The following is a 23,234-nucleotide window of genomic DNA, read 5'->3' as shown; positions in this document are numbered from 1 at the left end:
AATCAAAGAAAGCACAATACACACTCAGGGTCTACATTATGGCGCTTTCCAAAGCTAGCAACCCCCGATGCAGATGTGAGTCAGTTCCAGTGCCTGGAGGCAGAAACACGGAGGTAAGGCTGCTCAGCTGCAGGAAAACATCCACCCAAAAACAGCCACTGCATCGGCTCACACACCAAGTGATGCTGAGTCCTTCATTTCACACAGATTCAGGTTTGCTAAGATATGTCTGTGGTTTGCAGAACGGGGCCCAAACTGTTCATCAGGGGACCAATTTGTTTTCGGCAGCGTTTATCTGCTTCATTTCCTCCTGCCTGTCAGGGTTGTGCTCACTGAGCTGTACAGTGGTTTTACACAACAGTCATTCTAGTTTTGCGTTGTGTGTGAACGCTAGGAGTTTCACATTCGCCCAGCCAGTCTCTTCAGTACCCCTGCAGGCTGTTTGAACAGTGTTAGTTCTTCTGGCTAGTTCCTGTTGATGTATTCCTCCCAAAAACAGCCTGCATCCCTGAGCAGACCACAAACCCCACAATTTCCTGTCATCATAATACACCATTCACTGTGCAAATGTGCACGCCGAAAAAGTGGAGAAATGAATGCACTTTTTCTGATTGCAGGTGCATGACACCACAGACATTTTTCGATTCCCTTACTCGAGATTGAGGCACGCCTAACATCTGCAGCCCGGGAGGATTCCCCGCCAACTGAAATCTTAAGTAATCACACCAGTGTAATCACCATCACTGCTAATTCACTGCCTTTAGTAATTACTATACGAGCCGAGATGCAGCAGCCAGTGAGCTTTCGATCCGCCCTCACTGGAGGCTCATCCACTACTGTGTTTCACCCTGACTGATTTAATTCCAGCCACAGCTTGATTTATACCTCCTCAGGTCCGACACTTTCCCTCGCCAGCAACCTTCCCCTCCTGTGTCTCCTACTCCTCTGCTGCTGCCTCTCGGTTCTGCATTTCAGCCATGCCTTTAAAGGTGAGGAGAGCAGAGTGCAGTGACAGACTGAGATTTTACATGGTCTGTGCCCTTTCATGGGAGCTGAAGAGGTGACGGAGGGCCGGGAAGATACAAGGAGGGACAGAGAAGGAGCAGAGATGATATTTACGTTTAAATAAGTTTGCCAAGGTTCAAGCACAATCCTGATATACACCCTTTACCCATTACAAGATGTCACATCCAGGCACAATTAGAGATTTTATTACCTCTGCTAACGAGGTTATGCTTTCACCATTTGTCCATCTGTTTGTTTGTTTGCCGGTTGCTTAGTTGTTTGGTTGGTTGGTTTGTCAGCAAGATTACACAAAAACTACCGAACAGATTGCCATGAAACTTGGATGGAGGATGGGTCTCAGGCCAGAATAGACCCCATTAACTTTTAGTGTGGATCTGGATAAGGGACACATGTAGGAATTTCTTCATACTTTATTTAACACTGTGACATAGAGTGTTTTTTGACATGTTTGTTCATTTCACAGATTAATGAGCATGAGGAGAATAATCAGGCCTATTTAGGCGACTGATACCTGCGAGTGGATTACAATTTAATGTGGGTCATAGATCTGGTGAGTGCCGCTCGAGTTGTCAGTTTAGGATCACTGTGTCAGTGTTCAGTGGGAGTAAAACCAAATCTGATGTTGCACGCCTTTAAATTCTCTGTTCTGCTGTTTAAATAAGCTTAAAAAACACTCCCAACACAGGTCGGAGAAAACTTCTCCAGCACTCTCCAGTTTTAATGAATGACTCCAAATATGCTTGGTGTGATTTCCATCCAGGAGATGAAGTGCGAAAGGTTGACGCAGGTAATTAGGAGTGTAGTACAGGGACTGTGGGGGAATAGATTGGATCAGCTAATGAAAAGTGCGATAGAGGCAGAAAGTGCAACGGACCGTGCACCCCGGTGATGGCGAACATCCAGCACACATGTCTGGCTGAGCTGTCGCTCTCGTCCGCTCTCTGTAATTATAGTTTTGTTTCCCTCTTCCTCACTACGTCCCTCTGTGTTGCCTTCGTTTTATTCCTTCCTCTCCTCCTCCTCCTCCTCGTCCACTCAGATTTTCTCGGCCCCTTTGACGTAAAGCAGCGGCAGCCCCACACAATAGATCCAATTATGGCTGGCTTTTCTGATAAGTGCAACAACGCTGCTGCAGGTTGAGGTGGAGGAGGTGGCTGGAAGTGATGCTAAATACCAAGGGTGGCCGCTCCAGAGGGCCTGAAGTAATTGCACTGCGGCAGCCAAGGAGAGAAAGGAGAAACAGAGATGCAGAGGCTTTTTTCTTTTTATCTCTTCTACATAATTTTACCCCAATACTGGAGGCTCTTTGAATCCTTGAAAACCATGCTTTATAAAGCGCTATAGCTTTCAAGTCGAGCACCACTTCAATTGTCGTGCATGTGAGATCACAGAGGCCATGGGTTGCTTTGAGTTGACTGATGATACAAAAAATTAACCTCTGGTCTGATAAAATGGACTTTTGTTGACAGATTTGTCCGTGTGGGCACTGCACATATCGGGGCTGATGTTGGTGGTTGCCTCATTTGCATTCTCTCAAGCAGATGCCGATCTGTACGAACAAGCGCACACAAAGCAAGCCTGTCCGACATTCAAAATAGGAACGGTTAATCAGCAACACGCAGCTCCGGCCAAAGCAGCCACACTGAAAAACACTGAAGAGACTTTTCTGCCTCCCACAAGGATGTGCTGGGCTGCCACACTGCAGCTGCTAAGACTTTCAGATTTCCAGAGAGGCAGCCAGTCGCAGCTTACAAGTCAAATCCCACTGCTCTGACACCGAAAACATGGGTGGATAAGGCAGGGGTGAAGTCGGCGAGGATGCTGCAGCACAAGTAATCAGCAGCCCCGACACTCAAAGATGCCTCCTAATCCCTGCTGCTCTGGGGGCGGTGAGAGAAAATCACCTTGAATCACTGCAGTCAGACAGCTGCAGCCTGTCTGAGAGAGCAGGTAATGAGGGGGCTGACTGAACAGAAATAAAGCGGGGACGGTGAGCGTGACCTCTCGCTTGTTTAACTCGGCAGCCAGGGCTGAGCTGGGATGTGGCCTCGACTGTTGCTCTCCAATCACTGAGGACTCTCATCATCACAAACGCATCGATTGGTTATTAGAGGAGCTGCTCAGGGGGCCTTGGCAGTCAGTGTTAGTGGCGTTTGATGAATCCCTCAGCAAGCTATCGGGCGTGAAACGATGAATGAGGGTTGAAGGGAGATGTTCGGACTGAGCTTTAGCATCCCTCCTCCCCTCCTCTTGCCAGAGGGGTCAAGCCATAACTTTGCACGTCACTGGACTTTTGTTTACCATCATTCTCACGGAAGCAGGTTAAAGACCCTGCCACTCCCTCAATCTAATTTTAGGAACAGGCGTTCCTCCATCCGCCTCTGCTATGCTCTGTGATGCTCCTCTTCCTGAAAATGACTGCGCACAGGCCCGTTGATTCTATTAGTTCAACTAGTAGATATCTGACAGCTGTAGCTGCAGCCCCTGTCTTCCACAAGTCTGAGCAGCACAGCTGGGAGCACTTTTTTTTTCCCAACACAAAGTAGAAAGCGCATTCATGACACACTAATGAGTCAACATGAGATTTTGACATTGCTGTGGTTGATGGTGCAACCAGGCAAGTCCTCGCCTGATCTTATCTGCTGTTGCAACACAATAGCACGTTTAGACACTGATGTAACTGATCCTTGAGTGACCCAGGCAACAAAACATCACTGGGTTTCCATGCGTAAAAAATATATATCCATATGAGCTCAAGTGGCCTCAGTTCTAACATTCAAGTTATGGCACATGACTTACCTTTAGAGTCTGAGGGGTCCCATGCTCTAAGAGAAGAGGCTACAGTGATTTGTGGAGGGAGCACTGAGATGAAAAGCGTTACATCACCAGCGCCACCGAACTCAGAACGCCTGCTTGGGCTTCGGAGTGGGATCACCAGGTCATGCGGAGAGAGGCGCAGATGATCGAAACCCAGAAGAAGTCATCACACTTCGGATCCCTCCTCGGAGTTGATGCTGACGGTCCTCTGGATGAGCTATGCGGGTAATCTCTCTTACGGCACATTAACCCCACAATGCGCACAAGTCCTGTCGCGGCGCACTCGGCAGCAAGTTATGGATGTGTGTTGGTGTAGCGGGAGCAGCTGAGCTCAGTCATCTGGTCGCAGCTGGACCGCGTGCCTGCCTTCTGCTCATGTTCCAGCTGTGCGGCTCACAATCACACACTGCAGAGCCACAGTCCCGCCTATTGGTAGTATCACAGCAACACCACATGTCCACATGCTTATTGTGTACGTGCTGCTACGTACCATTACACACACATAACAATCTCTGCGTCATTAAAGCGTGTGGGCAATCAAAAAATCATCCCCCGACAGCCTCAGACCTCAGACGCGTCTACACTTCTACTATTGTGCTGCCTTCAAGTACACTTAATAAACTTCAAAAAAATGAGTTTTTAAGTGAAGGTTGCATTTTGAGTGATTTTTTAAGAGAGAGTTCACGTGCTGTCAAACAAGAGGAAGAATGGAGACTGTGTGCATTTTATTCAGGCCCATCAAAAGGCTGCCATAATTAATATATCTTATATTTTAATGTCCCCTGTCACAGATTGCACATTCAGTACACATACCTGTTGCTACAACATAGGGTTCTGCCCCCTTCATAACGTCACATGCTGCGTTCGGGTGCTGCGGGATAAAGTGGGCGATAAGCCCAAACATGAAATCCAGGATGGATTGCCAAGGTAATTTAAGCATGGCAGCAACCTAAATGGTAGGTTGTATGAATGTTGAATGTGACAACACTTGATTGTGACTGTATTTTTAAAAGAAAAAAAATATGACAACAGGATAAAATATAGTTTTTTCTCTTCTCTGTTCTCTGTTTGCATGAAGAAAAACAATTCATCGTGTTAAATAAATATATAGCTCACAGCATCACAATAGAATATTAGATTGATTTCCCAGATTAAATTGATATTGGTAAGATACAGTGATCGACTAGTAGCATAACCTGGTCAACACACTGTTCTGTAGTCTTTTTAATGCTGGCAGGTCATACTACAAGCGCACTTCAGTTGAATCTGCGATATTTCCGACAGCACTTGAAGGCAGCAACGTATAGTCCTGCCCTACCAGGAAGACTGACTGGATCCTGAAGGCGCTGTAGGAGCTGTTTATTTACTGTAGGCTTCATAAAAATGAAGTTGTAAGTCGAACATGACTGTAAAAGAGAGAAAAGTTTACGAAAGCGAAAAGAACCAGTTAAATATATCGAGTTAGACGACTTCTAGTCCCGCTGAGGTATGTCTGTGGAGCAGGTCTGCTGCAAGATGTCACAATATAGGCTAATGACTGAAGTAATTAAAGTAGATATGTCACCATATAGTAACTGTCAAACCTTATAGACACAGTGGATTTTTTTTATAAACAGATGTTTTCACCACATGTTTAATGGGAATACAAGCACACCAGTAAAGGTGTACACTTCACAAGACTCCAAATGGATTTTGATTTTATATGTCAGCTCATTTATTCATTTATGTGAGAATTCATGTATTTTTTGACTCGTATTTTGAAATGTATAAATAGACCTGATGGTGCAATCCTTTCTCCACATCAGTCTGGACCACCCGTGGGTTTCCCCTTGTTGACTCACTCCCAATACAGCAACAGGAGGAAGGGGCCAAGAGAGGAGGAAATCCGTTCATCCCAGGCAACAGCTACAGCATCTGTTTACCAGAATGGACAGCCAAGAGGTGGGGGATTTACTGGAAGAGTGTCTCAGAGCAGTGGCAGCAGCTCCACAGTCCACCCAGCCTACAGAGCCAGAGAAGCTGAGCTACCTCAGCTGCAGAGGTCAGACACAAGATGGTGCTGTTTGTTCGGTTTTAATTTGGGGATTGGAGGGAGTCAGATTGGGATTTGTTTGAAGAGATTTGGTGGAATTTCACTCACAGAAGATCCACGCATATGGTTTGTGTTGAGAATGAGGGACAGAGGCTTTTTTTTTTTTTTTTTTTTACAAACGGTTCCTGAATACAATATGATGCTGTCATGAATTTGAGATTTTCTTTTGTTTAACCCAGTCCTTCTACCTTCCCAGTGTCCATATACAAAATGCCAAAGGAAGAAAGGACAGAAAAGTTGAACACCAAAAAGAAAAAAAAATAGCGCACTTTTGTTTTGATTTTGACATGCATTGTATCCTGCTATAATCCTAAAATAAAACTGAAGCCCAAAACTAAGTCATGATGTGATTCTGCATATGGGAAGTTAGTCCTATCCTCACTATTTGAAACCCTTTACTCAGCATTTTGTAAATTATTTTGACAAGTAAGATGAATTTGCTGGCCATTGAAAGCAACAAGTGGTTAGATGAGAGCAAAATAGCAATCTGTGCAGCTTTTCCTGAATGAAGTGGATATTGTAGACAGTGTCCTTGTGAAGCCTTGACTAAAATTATTCCCTCCTGCAACAAAAGGTTTAATACGTATCTCTTGTTTTATTCAGACTTACTGTGTGCAGAGCTGGCCTCCCTCCTGCAGGAGGCAATGGAAATGAAGTGGCCCTTTGTGCCGGAGAAGTGGCAGTACAAGCAGTCAGTCAGTGCCAGTGACAAGACCAACCTCAGTGACCTCATCAGCAAGCACCTATCTCAGCTGCTGGTAATACCACACAGCTAATTCAAGGTTTCCATGTGGCGTTACACATATTTCTTAAATATTTTTACTGTGTTGCCAGGCTGTTCTAAAAGCTTCCATCGTGGCTCAGGAGGCACGCATGTCACTGGCGGTGGTCTTCTTAGTCGATCGCTTCCTCTACTGGAAGGACGAGTCCAGCCGGCTGCTGAAGATCACCAAGCTGCTCCACAGACGCCACCCTGACACCCCTGTGGCCCCCCAGCTGGTCATACGTCAGGCCAGAGTCTACCTTAACTCTGGTACAGTGGTGGAGAAGTGGGGTTGAGTGTATAGGGCTGGTGATGGTACTTCATTGCTGTTATTATCTTTGTGGGAAGCCACTGACGCTAAATAAATGTGAATGGATGAATGGATTACACTTCCTAATCATTGTTTAGGGTAATAATAATGAGTGATAGAAATGTTTTCATACAGTTGTGTGATGTTTTGTTTTGTATGTGTATACAGAGTGAATGAAATGTGAACATTATAATCATCTTCTCTACAGGCAAACTACAGAAGGCAGAATACATACTGAGCAGTCTCATTAACAGTAGTGGGGCCACAGGTAGGACTCATTAATTGCCTTTAATCAGGTACATTGGACAAAAATATGAATGCAACAATTTCGAGTTGAAGTAAAAGATATAAGGATTTTTTCTGTGCACACAAAGGCTTATTTCTCTCAAATTTTGAGCACAAGTTAGGTGTTCTTGAGCACTTCTCCGTTGTCAGGATAATCCATGCACCTGACAGGGGTGGCAAATCGTGACACTGATTAAACAGCATGATTAATGCATACAGATGTCATATGATTTGAGGGAGTGTGCAATTGGTATGCCAACTGCACCAAAGTTCACCAAAGCATTCTCCCATGGATTTAATGTTCAAGTCACTACCAAACTGTCTACAATGTTGGTTCTGGGAAATATCAAAAGTCAAAAGTTCATGATCTTTTACTTCAAAAAGACAAGAAAACGTGTCATGTTTATATTTTTGTTAAGTGTAATTCATTTTAATCTGATTAAAGCTTTGTCTCATAATACAGGTTGTTGGGTGTACCACTCTGAAAGTGACCGGGTTCTTGTACAGGCTGTTAGTGTTCAAGTGCGTGGAATGATTTTGCAAAAGCTGGGTAAGACCTTTTCCTGAATTAAATAAAATAATCTACTCCACTGACACACAGATTATGGTTGATTTGTGTTCCGTTTCAGGCCTGTGGCTACAGGCTGCAGAGTTAATCTGGGCCTCTCTGGTCGGCTACTATGCACTTCCTCAGCCTGATAAAAAGGTAGCCCAGACAATCACAATACAGCCATCACAGCTGATACATCATGAGCTTGTAAACATGCAAATCCCAGTTTACACACTGCTCTACATGGCTGTATATTTTACAGGGCATTGGAACCTCTCTAGGCATACTGGCCAACATATTGGTGTCTATGAATGATGAGGACTTCCACGCTTTTAGGTCCAATCCGGATATCGATTTGGTAAGTCCAAATGATATAATGTTGTTTTGTATCTCATTGGCTATGAATGATTTTCTTTTCCTTGTCTGATTGTTGGAGCAGTCTTTACTTGGGGACAGGAGTCACCGTCTTCTTTCAGCAGCCCAGGCAGCAAAGATGGCGGTTGTATACAGCCAGTACACTTCCCTCTATGTGCTGACCAATGTGGTGAGTTGCTCATTGACAGGTATCTGCAGCGGCTCACAAATTCCTGCAGTTGACATGAATCGACACCCCATTGGATGTCGAACAGTAATTTAATGTTCCTGTGAAGTCAGTTAGTTTGCTGTGAGTTACAATCTGAGTTCTGTTCTTTTAGCCTTTACATTGAGGTAAATCGACACCATTAAAGGATAAGTTCACCCAGAAATGAAAATTCAGTCATTATCTGCTCACCCCCATGCTGATAGAAAGTCAGGTGAAGTTTTGTACATTTCTGGAGTGTTGCAGCAAACAACAACAACTGAAGTAGATTGGGATTTTAAAGAACAACAAAATAAAAAACACAAAATGACTCCGTACAGCTCGTCCAGCATAACCCAAGCCCAGAGATGCCGCATTGATTTCAAAAGACATTGTTTACGCCCTCAACTCGTGTCCAAGCTCGTGCACCCATTTCAGATGGGCTGCACGCCAACACTTTTAGCGTAGCAGCTACTGTTAAGATTTCAGTTTAAGAAAGGTTGTAAATAACGATTTGGGTTCTTGGGGCTGCTGCAGACTTGGTGTATGTCGCAGGAGCTGTATGGAGCCATTTAGTTTCTTTGGTTGTTTTTTTACATTTTAAAACAAGTCTCTATCTACTCCACTTGTTTAGGAGACTGCTGCAATGCTGTTATGCCCTAAAGCTCCAAAAAAATGTTGTGGACTACATCATTTCACCTGACTTTTCCTCCATACAAGTGTAATAATGACAGAATGCCAAATTAGCTATTGGCAGTGTGTAGAGACTGCCACTAGATTCCCTGGATTCTAAAGAAAACTTAAAAATGCAATGATTTTTAAGTTCTGGAGTTACAAGGATCTCTTTTCGTTTATTTCTAATCAGATTTATAGACATTTATTCACAATGTAAATTGATAATGATCATCAAAGTGTAGGTCACAATGAATCTTGAGTATCACGTCTCCATGTGAGACGCAGAGGTCCCAGAGGCATACATAAATAAACTCTGGCCTCTTTCCTCTCCAGGCAACTCAGGGGACCTGCTTGTTATCGTACAGTTTCTCAGCAGAGTGCCCTGCCTCTCAAAGGCAGTATTTCCTCCTTCAGGCTAGAGAGGCATTTACAATTGGCCTGCTCACCAAAGCAGAGGGCGAGCCAGTCACCAGCAAGCAGGAGCTTCACACCTTCCTCAAGGCTGCCTATTCCCACACTGTCGCTCACAAATGGCTCGGCGCTCCTCAGGAGGTCGTGGCGCAGGCAACTCAAGCTTGCCAAAAAGCGTTAGCACATTTCTATGATTATGATGCGGACACCCATGACAAAGACAGCCTCTGCGCTGAAATCATGCGCCTGGTCACCCAAGTCAAACTTCTGTTGCAAGTGGAGCCTTTCCTTAATTCGGACAAGGGGTCTTTTATCCCTGACGGCTACAGAAACATCAAAGAGACGTCGGTAAACTTCACTCTGGAAGGTTTCGCTAAGGTGATGCAGAGATTCAAGAAGTATCACGCATCACTCTGTGAGGCAACCAACACAAACTGTAAGGGCAATAAAGACGAGATAGATGGGACAAGGCTTTGTATAACTGCATTTGGGACAGCCATCGGTACACTCAACACGGAATGTAGCACTGAGGCTCGCAAAGTGTCCAAAGGTGCATCCAAAGGAGAGGAACCACAACAGAAAGGCTCTAAGTCATCTGCTGTGCACCCACCTCAAAGGTCTGACCTGTGTACCACTCTAGAAAGCACAGACAACCTTGGCTCATCTTGGCAGAACTTCTCCTTGAGTGGTTCAGGTTCTCCTAGGCCCAGCAGCAGTGGCTACACGGGAAGTATCGCCATTGAACACGGAGCAAACAACCAGAACTGTCTGACCACTGAGGTAGATGATGATAGGTCAGACAGCATGACACAATCTGCTCATAAAAACAAGAAGTGGAACTTGCAAGGTTCTAACTGTGCGGTCAGTTCCCATACTGTCCCAAGATCTGCAATACCTGCCACTTCCTCCTCCAGTGGGAGAAGTGATTTAGAGAAGTTTGAAGTGGTGCAAGCTGGAATAGAGACACTGGGAACCGAGGAGGATTGGATGACTGATGTTGCTGGTGGGCCGCTGAAACCATCAGCAGCTGAAGGAGCAGCACAATCCTTGTCCCAGCTAGCTCTCAAAACATCCTCAAGCTCCCTCAGCGACAGTTTCGGTTCCCAGTCCTCATGGGAGAAAATCTCAGCTGACCTTAACTCCCCCACAAACAGAAAACCACAGAGAAATAGCCTGTTTAAAGCAGGAACCGGCCAAAGTAGCAAGTCCACAGAGTCTGATGAAAGCTTCTTCCTCTTGGAAACACTTGATACTGAAAGCAGTGAATCAGCTCATGATCCCACGGACAAAATCCAAACACCTGGGTCTGAATTCAGAGCCTTGTCAAAGCCACGACCTCTGGAGAGCCTTCGTGTTGATCCGAATATGGACACAGAACTCGACTCAGTATCTGTTAAACCTGCTACCAAGAACTCCTCAGCAGGCCGCCACACAAACACTTCCCAATTTGTCCCAGATCAGTGTGCTTCCACTGAAACCTCCACAGAGAGTTCATTTGAGATGCTGGAGGAGAATCAGAGTGGACACCAACTCGGTGAAGTCACGTCTACAGAAAAAGCGAATGTCCCTCAGAGAAAGAACCCGTTGTGCTACAGCTGCCTACAGCACAGCTTTTTGGCTGGTGTTGTCCCTGAGAAACAGTATTTGTTGTCACAGCAGGACTACCAAGCCTTACTAGCTGGAGTTTGCCATGACTGTCTGCTGAAGAGACTGCAAAGTGATAAGACACGATTCAAACTCAAGAAGGACAGAACTGCCTACAGTAAGTTTGAATTACCATTGTCGTTTAATTAAAAGTCGACGTTACCCAACGATGCAACTAAGCCATCACTTGAGGCAATATATATATCATATTACATGCAAGACAAGTAAACACACTTCAGTGTGTAGAATTGGTGGAGTTACCCTTTAAGTGGTGAAGAAAACATTGTTTGCAACTGTCTGCTAATTTCTGAATGTCATCTCTATCAGGTGCTCTTCACTTGAAGTTCTCAAAGGTCACAGGGCTGTGGACAGCCAGGGAGACCTGCGTTTACATTGGCGAGCCAATGGGGATGCAGGGCAATCAGAGAAAGGCAATATGGGTGCAATTTTTACATCAGGAGGAAAGGTTGAGCAGGTAAAGAGCTACACAGTTCAAGGCACATCCTGAACATAATGACTTTAAGTCTCACTTTAACTGTGAATGTATGTCTTTAGCTATGTGGGGAAAGATTACCTGGAGCCAAAGGAGATCCAGTTTCACCTGAAAGATGTGGAGAGACAGATGACAGCCCAGTATTATGTGACTGAATTCAACAAGAGTCTTTACGACAAGGAGGTCATGGCTCAGATCTTCTTCATTCCCTCGGAAGCACTACTGGTGAGGCCAAGTCATTAAAAACAAGAACAGGAAACCATAAATAATGATGGTTATAATTATTTAATTTAATACGTTAAATAAGGTAAAGATAGCAGATGCGACATTAAGATGAACATGACTTGATAATACTACAGTATTCCCTCCAGTTGTTAGTTTACGGCTAGAAATGAAATCTCATAACAGTTGCAGAGCCAATATTTTGTTGGTTATTAGTCTAGAATGTACTCTGATCTTAAAAAGGGGAATTGAGAAGTTATGATACAGATTTTATCTTGGTGGTGAGGATTCTCTTGATTGTCTTGGCTCTTCTCTGAATGAATTGGACCAAAATGTTGGCATTAATACCTCTGTTGAGTATTTTACTTACTATCATGTTCTAACACCACATTTAATTACACGTAGAAACATAGTCAGGTCAGGTCAGAAGAAATGTATACTACACAAATGCACATAACTGTATTTTTCAGCCATATTAATGAGTTGTGTCGAAGTGAGGCCTTGTATATTTTCTTATTTCCCTCTTGTTTTCTGTACTTGCCAATAGATTTTGAATGGAAATGAGATCGTGGGCTGTGTAACAGTGGAGCCCTACATGCTTGGAGACTTTGTCAAACTGACCAACAACAAAGGAAAGAAGAACAAGAGTTTCCAGGCTACAGACTATGGCCTTGCCTTTGGACACTTCACCTACCTGTTGTCTGACCACCAAGAAGTTGTTGTTGACCTACAAGGTGTGTCTGTGTGACTGATCACTGAAATCCCTGATAGTAGTGACATGACTTTCCACAGGTTGTCTTGTCTTATTAGAAAAAGGCTCTCTGAAAAAGTTACATTTTATCTTTAAAATTACATATTTTTTTCACAGGGTGGGTGACAGCCAATGGCAAAGGACTGACCTACCTCACCGACCCCCAGATTCACTCCACCAAGACTCCCAAAGGCCCCGCCAACTTTGCCGCCAAAGGCCTCACATACTTCCTTGAGGAGCAACATGGACCGGAGTGCAACGACATTTGCCAGCTGCTCAAACTACCACCAGTGGGTAGACAGACACATCTCCTACGTGAAGGAGATGTTCAGTTTTTGTATTAAAAACTAAGTGAAAAATGTATAAATATTTCTTCTGCTTATGCATGTTTCTAAAATAAACAGCTTTTAGCCTAACACTGTCTTTTAAGTACTTCTTATTTTAAACTCAGCAGTACAGAGTTTACAAATGGTAGCAGATGGGTTATATGAAAACTATAAAAAATTAGAAATTAAATCAACAAAATTATGTATATAGTTTATAATTACATTAGATCTGTGGTGCTAAATATTTAAACCATGAACTTGGTTGAAATTATATCTTTTCCACAGTTAACACAATAATAAGCCAGTCTTATAGGTGTTTATGATAAATGTCATTTACAAAGACCTGAAAAATGAACTTTGTTTGATTAAATCATTTCAATTTTATTTGCCTGTGCAATAAAAGAAATACAATACTTGTGTTTTGCCTTGGGAGTAAAGACATTGTTATCTTTCACTGTCTCTTCACTATGTGGCTGGATTGCTGTCTAACTGGACAGTCAGTGCAGGAATCACCTGACACTGTGACAATTAAATGTCACGCATAAAGCTGATCTTTTATGACAAATCTCCATCATCAGCACAGAAGTGACTTTCAAAATGTTTTGCAAATGAAGACAAACTTGTCGTCACCTTTATTCAAACATCATGCGGTTGTGACGGATTTGGTGGAAGCGAATGCAATAAAGTAGATGCTGTAAAATCTATGAATAGAAGGTCGAACGATACAATGTTAACCAACCACAGCTCAGTCAGTCAGGTGACTGTTGCTTACCTTTGGGTCAGTTAACCTTTTAATGTGTAAGTGGGTTTGCCATTGACAAACATTTATTCAAAAATGTCTTATTATATCACAATTAGATTTTGATAACAAAGTTTTGTTCTGTTCTTTTTATCATCAGACCTATCAAAGTGGTGCATGGTTCATCGAGAATAGAAAAGACAGATTAATATTGCTGTAGTGTTTTACTGCCTGACGTAACAAACCTGGATACTGCTGCATACACACCTCCACCTCACATGACAGTGACCTCATCCATGGAGCTGTTGCACACCTCCTCTCCAGTCAGCCGAAATCCAGTTCTGGGTTTATACGCCACCTCCTTATGTGTTCACAAACAACATTCTTCACCCCTGACCGACTGTGCACAGACCTCACAGCCAAAACTTGCACTAAATGAAAAAAGGGAATTTTTCTGAACATATTTCACTAACTACACTGTGTCATGTAATTTAGGTTATATGTTCTTTGTTTGGTTGGAAAAGTTAGAAGTCTTTAACAGTTGCACATGATCTCCTGTACAAGAAAAACATTAACCAGCCAACATTGTAAAGAAAGTAGAGCAGGCATGATGTGTCACTGTTACTGCCTCTAATGGCCCTTTATCTTGATGCTGGGCCTGATAATAAAAGGTTTTCGCTCTTGACTTTCATGTGATTGATGGGGTTAAAGATAAAACCTGGAGGCAGGAGTTTCTCCCGGAGCGTCAGGGTCTGTGTTTATAAGGAAGTGCCTCCCCTCTCGAGCACCAGAGTGTTTGTTGCTGCCTGAGAAGAGGAGCGTGGAAGCCTAAAACATGAAAGTCTTAGTGGTATTAGCTTGCATTCTGGCAGGCTGCCTGGCTCAGGCACCTCACCCATGCAGTAAGTAAAATAACAGAGAGACAAAGCTGATTTTGATTGTGGTTGTATGAATAGATCTCTCAATTCTTCTTTCTTGGTTCATTTATGCTTGAGAGTAGTTGTTTTGTCAGTGTTTTGTTGAATGATAACAGTTTGATCATTTCATAATGCAGGAACTCCTCCTTTTCTGAGCGGGGCCCTCACTGTGGTGAGTATTTACTGTGTGTGTTACCTGGAACCTGTGATATGAGCACAATGACAAAATGCAATTACAATACCTGAAAGAGGGAGATGTTAACTGACTCAAATCATCTTTCTCCAGTCCACACAGAATGAGAAGCTGTGGGCTTTCGCCAAATATGAGTATGATGCATTCGGAAGGCGGGTACGACTCACCGAGATGGGCAACTACGAGAACAAGACATTCACCGTCGATTTTCTTCTGCTCTACAGAGAGGTGACCAAAGCAATGACATGAACATCCCACATATTCATTTTAGATCGCAGTTATTCCTGATTATCCTCAAAGTTTATACTCAATTTCTAATATTTGAACAAAAACGGAGGAGCATTAATTCAAATTCTGATTTGGAGATTTTTATTGTCCCCACTCAACAAAAAAGGGCTCTATAATAATACAAACAAGCAATACAGCACATACAAACAATGGAGCAATAACGATAGCTACCATTTGTCAAGTTCCTGTGCAAAGGCGCAGCGAGTCTCGTTGCTTGTTTATTGCTGAGGAGATGAAGACTTTTTAATATTTGTCTCTAAATTTATTTGTAACTTGCAAATAATTTACATGAGGACTGGTACTTTGATTATCACATCATCAAAACCATAATCCGTAATGGGAGACATTGTTTACAACACAGCATTTATCTGTCTACAGTTCACAAAATATATAACATTAATCCAGGTGTAAGTGGTTACATGAATGTACAGATCTGAATGTTAAAGAGTCATGTTTCATGGCAGATTTAACCCAATAATTTTAATATTTAAAGCAGCTACAAGTACTTAAATTCTTTGTTGATTCTGGCGGCCCCTGTGGACAAAAGCAGCAGGTGCATCACCACTGTAAGACAACTCGAATAGATTAAATTGGCAATTATTTTGTACACAGCAATTTTTATATTATGTAGAAGTGTATAAGTCAGGCATTACAGAGAAAATATGCAACTGATCCTCCTCATTCCATAACTTTCATCCATCAGGCTACGATGTATGAGATTGACACCAAAACTCGTTCATGCAAGAAAAGTCCTCTGAAAGATGACTTCCAGCCTTGGGAAATCCCCAAAAGTGCATCTCTGATGGGCCAGGCTATTCTGGGCAGCTCCTCTGGACCTGGACAGGGACTTCTGGTCAACACTTGGATCGGAGATCTGCCACAAGGAGCAGGTCAGAGATCATGCAATGATTAGAACTCTGTTCAACCTTCTCATGTGATTAACACATTAATTTTCATTTCTGATCCTACAGGGAAGTTCGTAAGCACAGTCACTGAATTCGGATGCATTCCTGTCAGCACAGTGTACCATACTGACCAGTTCGGCTGGATGGTGTCAAGGTGAGTTAGCATTAACATCAAAACTGTAAAAAAAAGACTCCAAAGGGCAGAAAGGAAAGATTGATAGCGACTGAGTTTGGAAAATCAGAAATATTTGCATCCAGAAAAGTAATCATTATGTCACTGTATTTTTGTTCACCAGCTTCTTCAACAACGTCGTTGGGATCACAGACCCCGGTCAGCTCAACCCTCCAGACTTTTGCCTGGGCGTGGAGACCGGCAGTGAAGAGGAGCCAGCAAGCTTCTTCAGCTTGTTCCATAAGAAACAGTGAGGGCCTCCTTTAGCTAATGCATAATTTCAGGCATCTTGGGCTGTGCATCTCAGACAAAATGTAAAGTTGCACTTATGACTGTTTTTGTATCGGCAAAAGATTAAAAACATACACCCATCTTCTGTTTTCTATGGATGAAATGACCCGTTACCATGTCATTTTTATCAATAAAAATCTAAGAATACTAAACAAATGCACGTTTCACCTTGTCTTGTGTTTATAATGACAACAGCAAACACCTTCACAATATTAATTTGTATTGTGAGGGCTAAAGGGATGCATGACAGGAATTTAAGAGTTGAATGGGATCTCCTTCAAAGTGTCAGGTGACGACAGAATAACGAATCAACATGAATATATCATTTACAAACTCAGATTAATTTATTGAAAACGTTAAAGTAGGTTTTAAAAAAAATAGTAAATAAATGTGAAAAATAAATTTGGAGCAGTTAGCTTGGATAAAAAAGCAAGACAGCAAGAGCAACATCATATTTTATGGATATACTGTTCATCGCTGGTCATGTAAATGAATGCAAACGAAGAGCAAGGAGAAGAAACGGTGTAAAGTTGTTGCATGCATCATTTCCTAGAGCTCCACAAACAAAACTGTTGTGTCCAACTCTTCTTTGTCCTTTATGCACTACAAGAACATGCAACAAAGCCAGCCCTTAACTCTCTCCTTTCACATGAAGAGTGATTTAATGAGCAATAAAGTCTCAGGGGACTGATAATGATTATTATCACATCTTTAAAGTAACTTGGTAGAAAATTGATTAAGAGATAGTTAAGATTAAGAGAGTAGAGTAACAAGAGCTGGGGGAGAAACAGGAGATGACATGATATAAACATCTGAGAGAGAAAACACAAGGAAATCCTGGCAGTGGATGCAGAATGGGAGCGTCACCAGCTTGTTTATAAGGAAGTGAGCACTCTGAAGCGGCAGCATATTTGCATCTTTGTGCAGACGAAAGTGTATCTACCGTCAGACAGCATGAGAGCCCTCGTCCTGTTTGTGTGCCTGTCAGTGGGCTGCCTGGCTCAGAAACCACAGCAATGCAGTAAGTACAACAGCTCAGATGCTGAGTTCATTTCTATATTTATGTTTCTGCGGACTGACCCCTCTGGTCTCAGCAGTTCACCTTCTACAGTATAAACACCGATCGTGCTGTTCTGTTTTTGCTTTAGAACGTATGAGGAAATGTTATGTTGCAAGCTTAACAAATGTACAAATGTACAATTTCAAATAGAAACACTCATTTCATTCTAACAGCATCCCCAGCACTGCTGACCGGAAGCTTTTCTGTGGTAAGTTTGGATCTCTTCATTAAAGTGTAAATCAAATGTTCTGACAATACATTAAGAGATTTTATTCAGCCTACTGTTATTTAAAGTAAGTCTAATTCAGAGTAATGAAAAAAAGAACATTTTTATTTTGTTTTTCAAAGTCCACCGCAAATGAGAAGCTGATGGCCTTTGCCAAGTACAGCTATGATGCACTGGGAAAGCGCATCCGCCTCAGAGAAGTTGGATCCTTCAACAATAAGACCTTCCACATTGATGTCCTTCTGCTCTACAACATGGTAATGACAATAAAGCAATAATATCTACATTAGGAGATGTCATGTAAACACAAATTACTTTATAATACCATCCTGTCCTCCAGGGTGTCATGTATAAGATTAACTACAGGAACCGCACATGCTGCAAGAAGCAACTGTGTTCAGAGTTCCACCCGCTGGAGGTCCCACAGAACGCTTCTCTGCTGGGGCAGGTTGTGTTGGGAGGCTCCTCTGGTCCAGGACAGGGACTTCTGGTCAACACCTGGGCAGGACAGGTGCAGATGAAAAGGGGAACAGGTACAGTGAGATGAAAGTAGATTAGAGAAAAATTGGACAGAAAAATTCATGTGGTGGAATGTAGCACATGACTTTCTGTGATTCTTCCTCCTAATCGCTGCTTTTGTTTTGGTTTTTTTACATACAAACCTGTTTGTCTGGTTGTGCTGCTTCAACATGTGATCCACTGTAGCAAAGTACATGAGCACCGTCACTGAGTTTGGATGCATTCCTGTCAGCACTCTGTTTCATACCGACAAGAGTGGATGGGTGGTGACCAGGTCAGTGCAAGGACATGACAACTCACAAATGGGAAGTGAGAAGTTTTGGGAAGAGTTACTCATCGAGGGCGACTTTTAAAGAAGCTTGTTTGTGAAATAGATATGAAGATAGAACTCAATAGATCTTTCTCAAAGATATTTTTACTTGTCAAAAACAAAATTGGTGATGAAGCATTTCATTTAGGTGTTGGTAGTGTGCCTTAATGCAACAGAGCCATGATCAGAGTTATTAGTCAAATCTGTGTATATCCTGTTCTGCAGTGTCAAAATATTTTGCTATGAGAAACTGCTATTGTCAAACCAATGTGAAACTAGTACCCAAAAGTCATACTAAAATAAAATATTACTTTGGTCAAAGGAAAGGTCACCCATATAAAGGATCCTAAAAGTCTTAAAGTATCTGATATTTAGTGTCAAAAGTAATTTCCTGGCAAGAAATGCATCAAAAGTACAAGTAAAAGAAAGTTACATATATATTTACATGTATGTATTCACTATGGGTTAACCATTAACCAGCCTGGCCCATTATTGGATCTGATATTCAGCGTTTTTCTGGTTTTCTGAGTCCATGTTTGTTAATCTGATTGCTGATGAAAAAATATATATACATAATAAAACTACTTATTTGTTTGATTTGTATGAAAAAAATGCTGTTAAAACACCAATTTGCGGTTTTAGGAAGTGTTGTCTGCTGGACTGAGCTAAGGTTTCTGAAATGCTTGCTTTCTGTTTTTCACCTTCAGCTTCTTCAACAACGTCATCGGAATAGTGGACCCTCAACACTTCATCCCTCCATCTTTCTGTAAGGATGCCAAGCTGGAGGTCGAGGATGGAGAGGATCCAGTGACCTTCTTCAGCTTGTTTTAAAACAAGCTAGGTTCAGGAATTCAGTGCACTGTGATGATGACCACTGTATACGACTCTTTGCACTATTTTGTTACTTTGTTTTTAGTGGCCGTCCTGCTGTGGTAGCGTTTGTCAGCAAACTGTCTGTGTAAAATGAATGTCAATCAATTTTAATGAAAACATGTGTTGAGGGTTAATATTCTCATTTATACATTTATACAAAGCTGGGTGAAGTGAGAAATTATATGTAGCTGAACAGAATTTCACTAGTGCCTTAACATCAGGAAAAATACATGTAAATGTCAGTTTTTGATTTTTTTTTTCTACTTTTTTTTGCCAAATAATAAAATCTGTTGATGAGATCTTTCTGGCTTTTTTCTTTTAGATATAAAACACAAATGAATACTTCTGACGATTAATTGAGTTTGCAGCAATAGCAGATCTGAGGCACAGTGGAACTTATGACAACATTCTAAAATGCCGACAATGACAATGCATGATCTGCTGTATGAACTCGGGTTTTGATAAACTCATAAGACAGAGGACAGTTAGTCTAAGCCAGGGCAGCCCAAAGTGGGGCCCCATGGGCCAAAGGTGGCCACCCACATGGTATGATTTGGGTCGCCAGATGTTTCTAGAGGGAAAGAAATTATTACAAAATAACATAAACTGCCCTTTGTGCGGTTATGTGAGGTAAAATTCACTTTCAGTATGTAGAATCCCTCATTATTAATTATTTTTCATAATCTGACATGTCTACTGACATGCAGGAGCCCACCTCCAAGGAAAAAAGGTTGCGCCTCTGGTTTACAGTTAGCTGCCAGATATGATTTTGTTGATTTTACAACATGTGTTAACCATCAACCAACCAACCCACCCAGACACTCACTATAACAAAGACATCGAACCTTGCTGTGGTTTTAATTGGTGCTGTCATCAGTGTTTATACATTAAATATTATATTACAGTTTTTCTCAATCGTTTAAACATGTAACTGAAACTGTAGCTCAACTTCTCAAAACTCCGAACACAAAACTTCAAAAATCTCTTGCAAAATTAAAATGCTGCAGTCTAAACCATCTTCTCTCGTCAAAACTGATTCTTTCCACCACAACAATAATAATACACACAGCTGTCATATGAGCATCGATTCAAACACTGAAATGTGATATATTTAAAACACTACCATGAAAATACTGTGTACTTTATATGTGTTTTGGCTATTTGAGGCCATGCCATGTTATATACTCAAATCTATAAGACTGTGTAGAAATTGTTTCACCTTCTTTATTGTAACATTTAGGATTGTTGTGTCCCAGAATAGGGACAGTAATACAACAGTGAATTTATCATGTAAATATGACATTGACACAATCATTTTATCGGAGTAGGATACAATGCGCATTTGTCCATCCAGTGAGTTCAAATTGGGTTTTGAGTTTTCAAAATTGTGTGTGTAGTTTCAGTTTTGTGTGTATACAAAAGTGAGAAAAACGTATCCAAGTGAATAGGAGTGAACTACCTCACAAAGAAAAAGTGTGTGGCACGCTGGGTCAGACAGTGTGCTGGCCACTAGATGGCAGTGGATTACAAGTAATGAGAGAAGAGCTCATATCTGAACTGTGTGTCTGTATATGTGTTCCCTGTGAAGGGGACTCTTATACACATGTAACTGACTCATATGTATCATACATTTTACACACTGTATACAGATCAAAGAAAAATAATGACAACAATTAATGGAAAATAAAAACTTTTTATTACAATCATGTTTAATAATTTACTCATTTGATATTGTGACTCTCCAGTAGAAAGTTAAAGCTATACAACAGGGCGAGGAGTCACTTGGTAGCAGTAGTAACACACCCCCCTTAGCTCCCCAACCTCCTGCACCCCAACATCTGCAGCCATCACCCCCTGCTCCTGTGCCTCAGTCTCCAGCCACAGCAGCCTGGCATCAGGGTCCTCATCGGAGAACTGGAGCAGAGATCCTGAGCTCCGCAACACCTTCAAACACTGCTTCAGCACCTGACCAGCCTTCATTTTCCCTTCCTTAGACCTCAGCAAGGCGTCTGTGGTGCCCTTGTCAACTATAAGGTCTATACTGTTAGAACAATAGTGCTTCTGAAGCTGCGTGCAGTCAAGCTCGACAAACTGAAGCTTAGAGGAAAGATTGTGTGGTTGAATGGCTTGAGTTTGAACATGTTCCTGCATCAGTCGCACAGCTATGGGGGAAATGTCAGCACAAGTGACCTGGACCGGTACAGGAGAGTGTCTGTAAATACCAGGTCCTAAGGCAGAAGTGCCACAGCCCATATCCAGGACCTGGAACAGAGCACCAGGGTGGGACTTGGTTTGCAAAAAAGGCATAATGAAGTCTCGGACAGCATCGAAGCCGAAGAACCACTCAAAGTTTTTAAAGGTGGTTGTTCTGCCGGTGGTCTCGGTGTAGAAGCGGTCCCAGGTCGCTTTCTTATCCATGTTTTCAATCAGTTCAGCTAGGCAGAAACAGAAAGACGGGATGATAGAATAAGAGTCATAAGTAAGTGAATATTAGCAGTAAATCTACTGACATTTTGAATCTCTTGCAAGGGCCTGCTCTCTCTACAGCCCCCAGTGCAACAGGACTGCCTGGCGTGTCTATATTTACACCCCTGAAACATAGATACATCTAAACTAAGTGCCTTCATGGTTCTGTCATACTGTACACTGAGGGACTTTATGGTAAGCTTACATAACTATATCACAACACATGATTTAAGACCTTCTCCTTTGAAGCCACTATAAAAACTCCACATGAAGAAAATCTACCGTGCTGACAAATGTGATTTCAACTTTGCCAAATAATCCAAACAAATGCAATAAATCCTCCATTCACTGAACCCGGTTTAGTTGTGTTGATTCAGCTCTATAGTCTGCAGTTTAATTGTATTGCGTTACACTGACAAGCGTTTCTATTATTGTGTTGTAATCCCATTTATGTCAATGACGATAAGCTAAATCACACTTCCCTGCGCACATACTACATCCTCTAAAATACAGTTGAGTAACAGCCTCCATTAACTGAACACTTTAACCTTCACGAGGGGGGTGGTTTATGGCAGGGCTGTTGTATTACACTCTATTATTTTTAGCTAGGCTACGCTAGGTCTTCTCAACTAGTCACAAAGCTAACCCGAAGTAGCTGGCTAGCAAGCTAGCGTTAGTTAACACACTGACAGTGCCATGTGTCACTAGCAGTTACTTGTACCATCCATATAGGAACATTGAGTTGACATGGCTTAAAGTAGATACTACGTTTTGTTTGAAACGTACTTGTAAGAGAGGAATTATGCCGCACACATGCTGCAACTACCCTCCTGCCTGACTTTGAAAACAGAGACATTTTCCCTCTGCGGCTCCGCTCGTCTTCACTCACGTCCAGCCTAAGACGAGCTCTCACTCTGACCAGTTTTCGTGGTACCAAAAGAGACTACAGGCGTCCAGTTACGATAACATCTGCTGTTGTAGACTACGATCTTTGATCACGCAGTGATGACGCGACTGCGCATGTGTGACTGCAGGTGTAAACACTGCGGTACACACACATATTACTATGTTCGTAAACAAAAACAGCTGTTCTCTTATACATATATATATATATATATATATATATATACATATATACATATATACATATATATATATATATATATATATATATAAAAAGCTTTTTAGGAGGATGCTGTTCCCGGTAGTGTCACTCAGACTGCTACAACACTTATCACCATTAAAGTGTAACCATGTTTATAGGTTTCATATCCTTTCAACCCTTGCTCTCAACTCTCAGGTACACTGTAGATGATTTAGGATGGTGATGGTAATCCTACTGTGTTGCTGA

The 23,234-nt window shown here is 42.1% G+C and overlaps 5 protein-coding genes across 10 annotated transcripts in view; 3 read left to right on the top strand and 2 right to left on the bottom strand.

Annotated features, from left to right (window-relative positions):
- The window catches only part of LOC311252168 (RAS guanyl-releasing protein 2-like), a 39,276-nt gene extending 34,895 nt beyond the window's left edge, over positions 1-4,381 (bottom strand). For all 4 annotated transcript variants that reach the window (XM_084345089.1, XM_084345090.1, XM_084345088.1 and 1 more), the window contains exon 1: positions 3,826-4,381. The gene's annotated coding sequence lies outside the window, so the exon portion shown is untranslated. The remainder of the gene's footprint in view (positions 1-3,825) is intronic.
- Positions 4,382-4,753: 372 nt separating this feature from the next.
- alpk1 (alpha-kinase 1) lies at positions 4,754-13,016 on the top strand. Of its 3 annotated transcripts, none has more exons than XM_084344052.1 (14): positions 4,754-4,770; positions 5,649-5,884; positions 6,539-6,693; positions 6,770-6,968; positions 7,217-7,276; positions 7,757-7,843; positions 7,923-7,999; positions 8,106-8,201; positions 8,283-8,387; positions 9,411-11,250; positions 11,460-11,607; positions 11,688-11,850; positions 12,395-12,581; positions 12,716-13,016. In XM_084344052.1, the coding sequence occupies exons 2-14, from the start codon at positions 5,770-5,772 to the stop codon at positions 12,940-12,942; spliced, it is 3,459 nt and encodes a 1,152-aa protein (XP_084200178.1). In that variant the 5' UTR covers positions 4,754-4,770; positions 5,649-5,769; the 3' UTR covers positions 12,943-13,016. The 3 variants fall into 3 exon arrangements, with proteins under 3 accessions (XP_084200178.1, XP_084200179.1, XP_084200177.1); XM_084344053.1 differs by lacking the exon at positions 4,754-4,770 and adding an exon at positions 5,178-5,329 and having other exon boundaries at positions 6,554-6,693; XM_084344051.1 differs by lacking the exon at positions 4,754-4,770 and adding an exon at positions 5,178-5,329.
- Positions 13,017-14,444: 1,428 nt separating this feature from the next.
- LOC311251437 (ependymin-2-like) lies at positions 14,445-16,579 on the top strand. Its single transcript, XM_084343842.1, has 6 exons — positions 14,445-14,565; positions 14,718-14,752; positions 14,867-15,001; positions 15,765-15,951; positions 16,033-16,120; positions 16,263-16,579. Exons 1-6 carry the CDS (start codon positions 14,499-14,501, stop codon positions 16,390-16,392), a joined length of 642 nt encoding a protein of 213 aa, XP_084199968.1. The 5' UTR covers positions 14,445-14,498; the 3' UTR covers positions 16,393-16,579.
- A 743-nt stretch (positions 16,580-17,322) lies between these two features.
- On the top strand, positions 17,323-19,716 carry LOC311251584 (ependymin-like). Its single transcript, XM_084344073.1, has 6 exons — positions 17,323-17,450; positions 17,663-17,697; positions 17,838-17,972; positions 18,056-18,248; positions 18,421-18,508; positions 19,252-19,716. Exons 1-6 carry the CDS (start codon positions 17,384-17,386, stop codon positions 19,373-19,375), a joined length of 642 nt encoding a protein of 213 aa, XP_084200199.1. The 5' UTR covers positions 17,323-17,383; the 3' UTR covers positions 19,376-19,716.
- A 553-nt stretch (positions 19,717-20,269) lies between these two features.
- Positions 20,270-22,824, bottom strand: cskmt (citrate synthase lysine methyltransferase). Its single transcript, XM_084343964.1, has 2 exons — positions 22,670-22,824; positions 20,270-21,852 (listed from the first exon to the last, which is right to left on the bottom strand). The coding sequence occupies exons 1-2, from the start codon at positions 22,737-22,739 to the stop codon at positions 21,176-21,178; spliced, it is 747 nt and encodes a 248-aa protein (XP_084200090.1). The 5' UTR covers positions 22,740-22,824; the 3' UTR covers positions 20,270-21,175.
- Between the last annotated feature and the right edge of the window lie 410 nt (positions 22,825-23,234).

Source organism: Pagrus pagrus (assembly GCF_965226575.1).
Source record: "Pagrus pagrus genome assembly, chromosome: 22".
Classification (NCBI taxonomy): Eukaryota; Metazoa; Chordata; class Actinopteri; order Spariformes; family Sparidae; genus Pagrus; species Pagrus pagrus.
The sequence above is the reverse complement of the archived record's forward strand: the minus strand, read 5'-3'. Positions and strand labels throughout refer to the sequence as shown.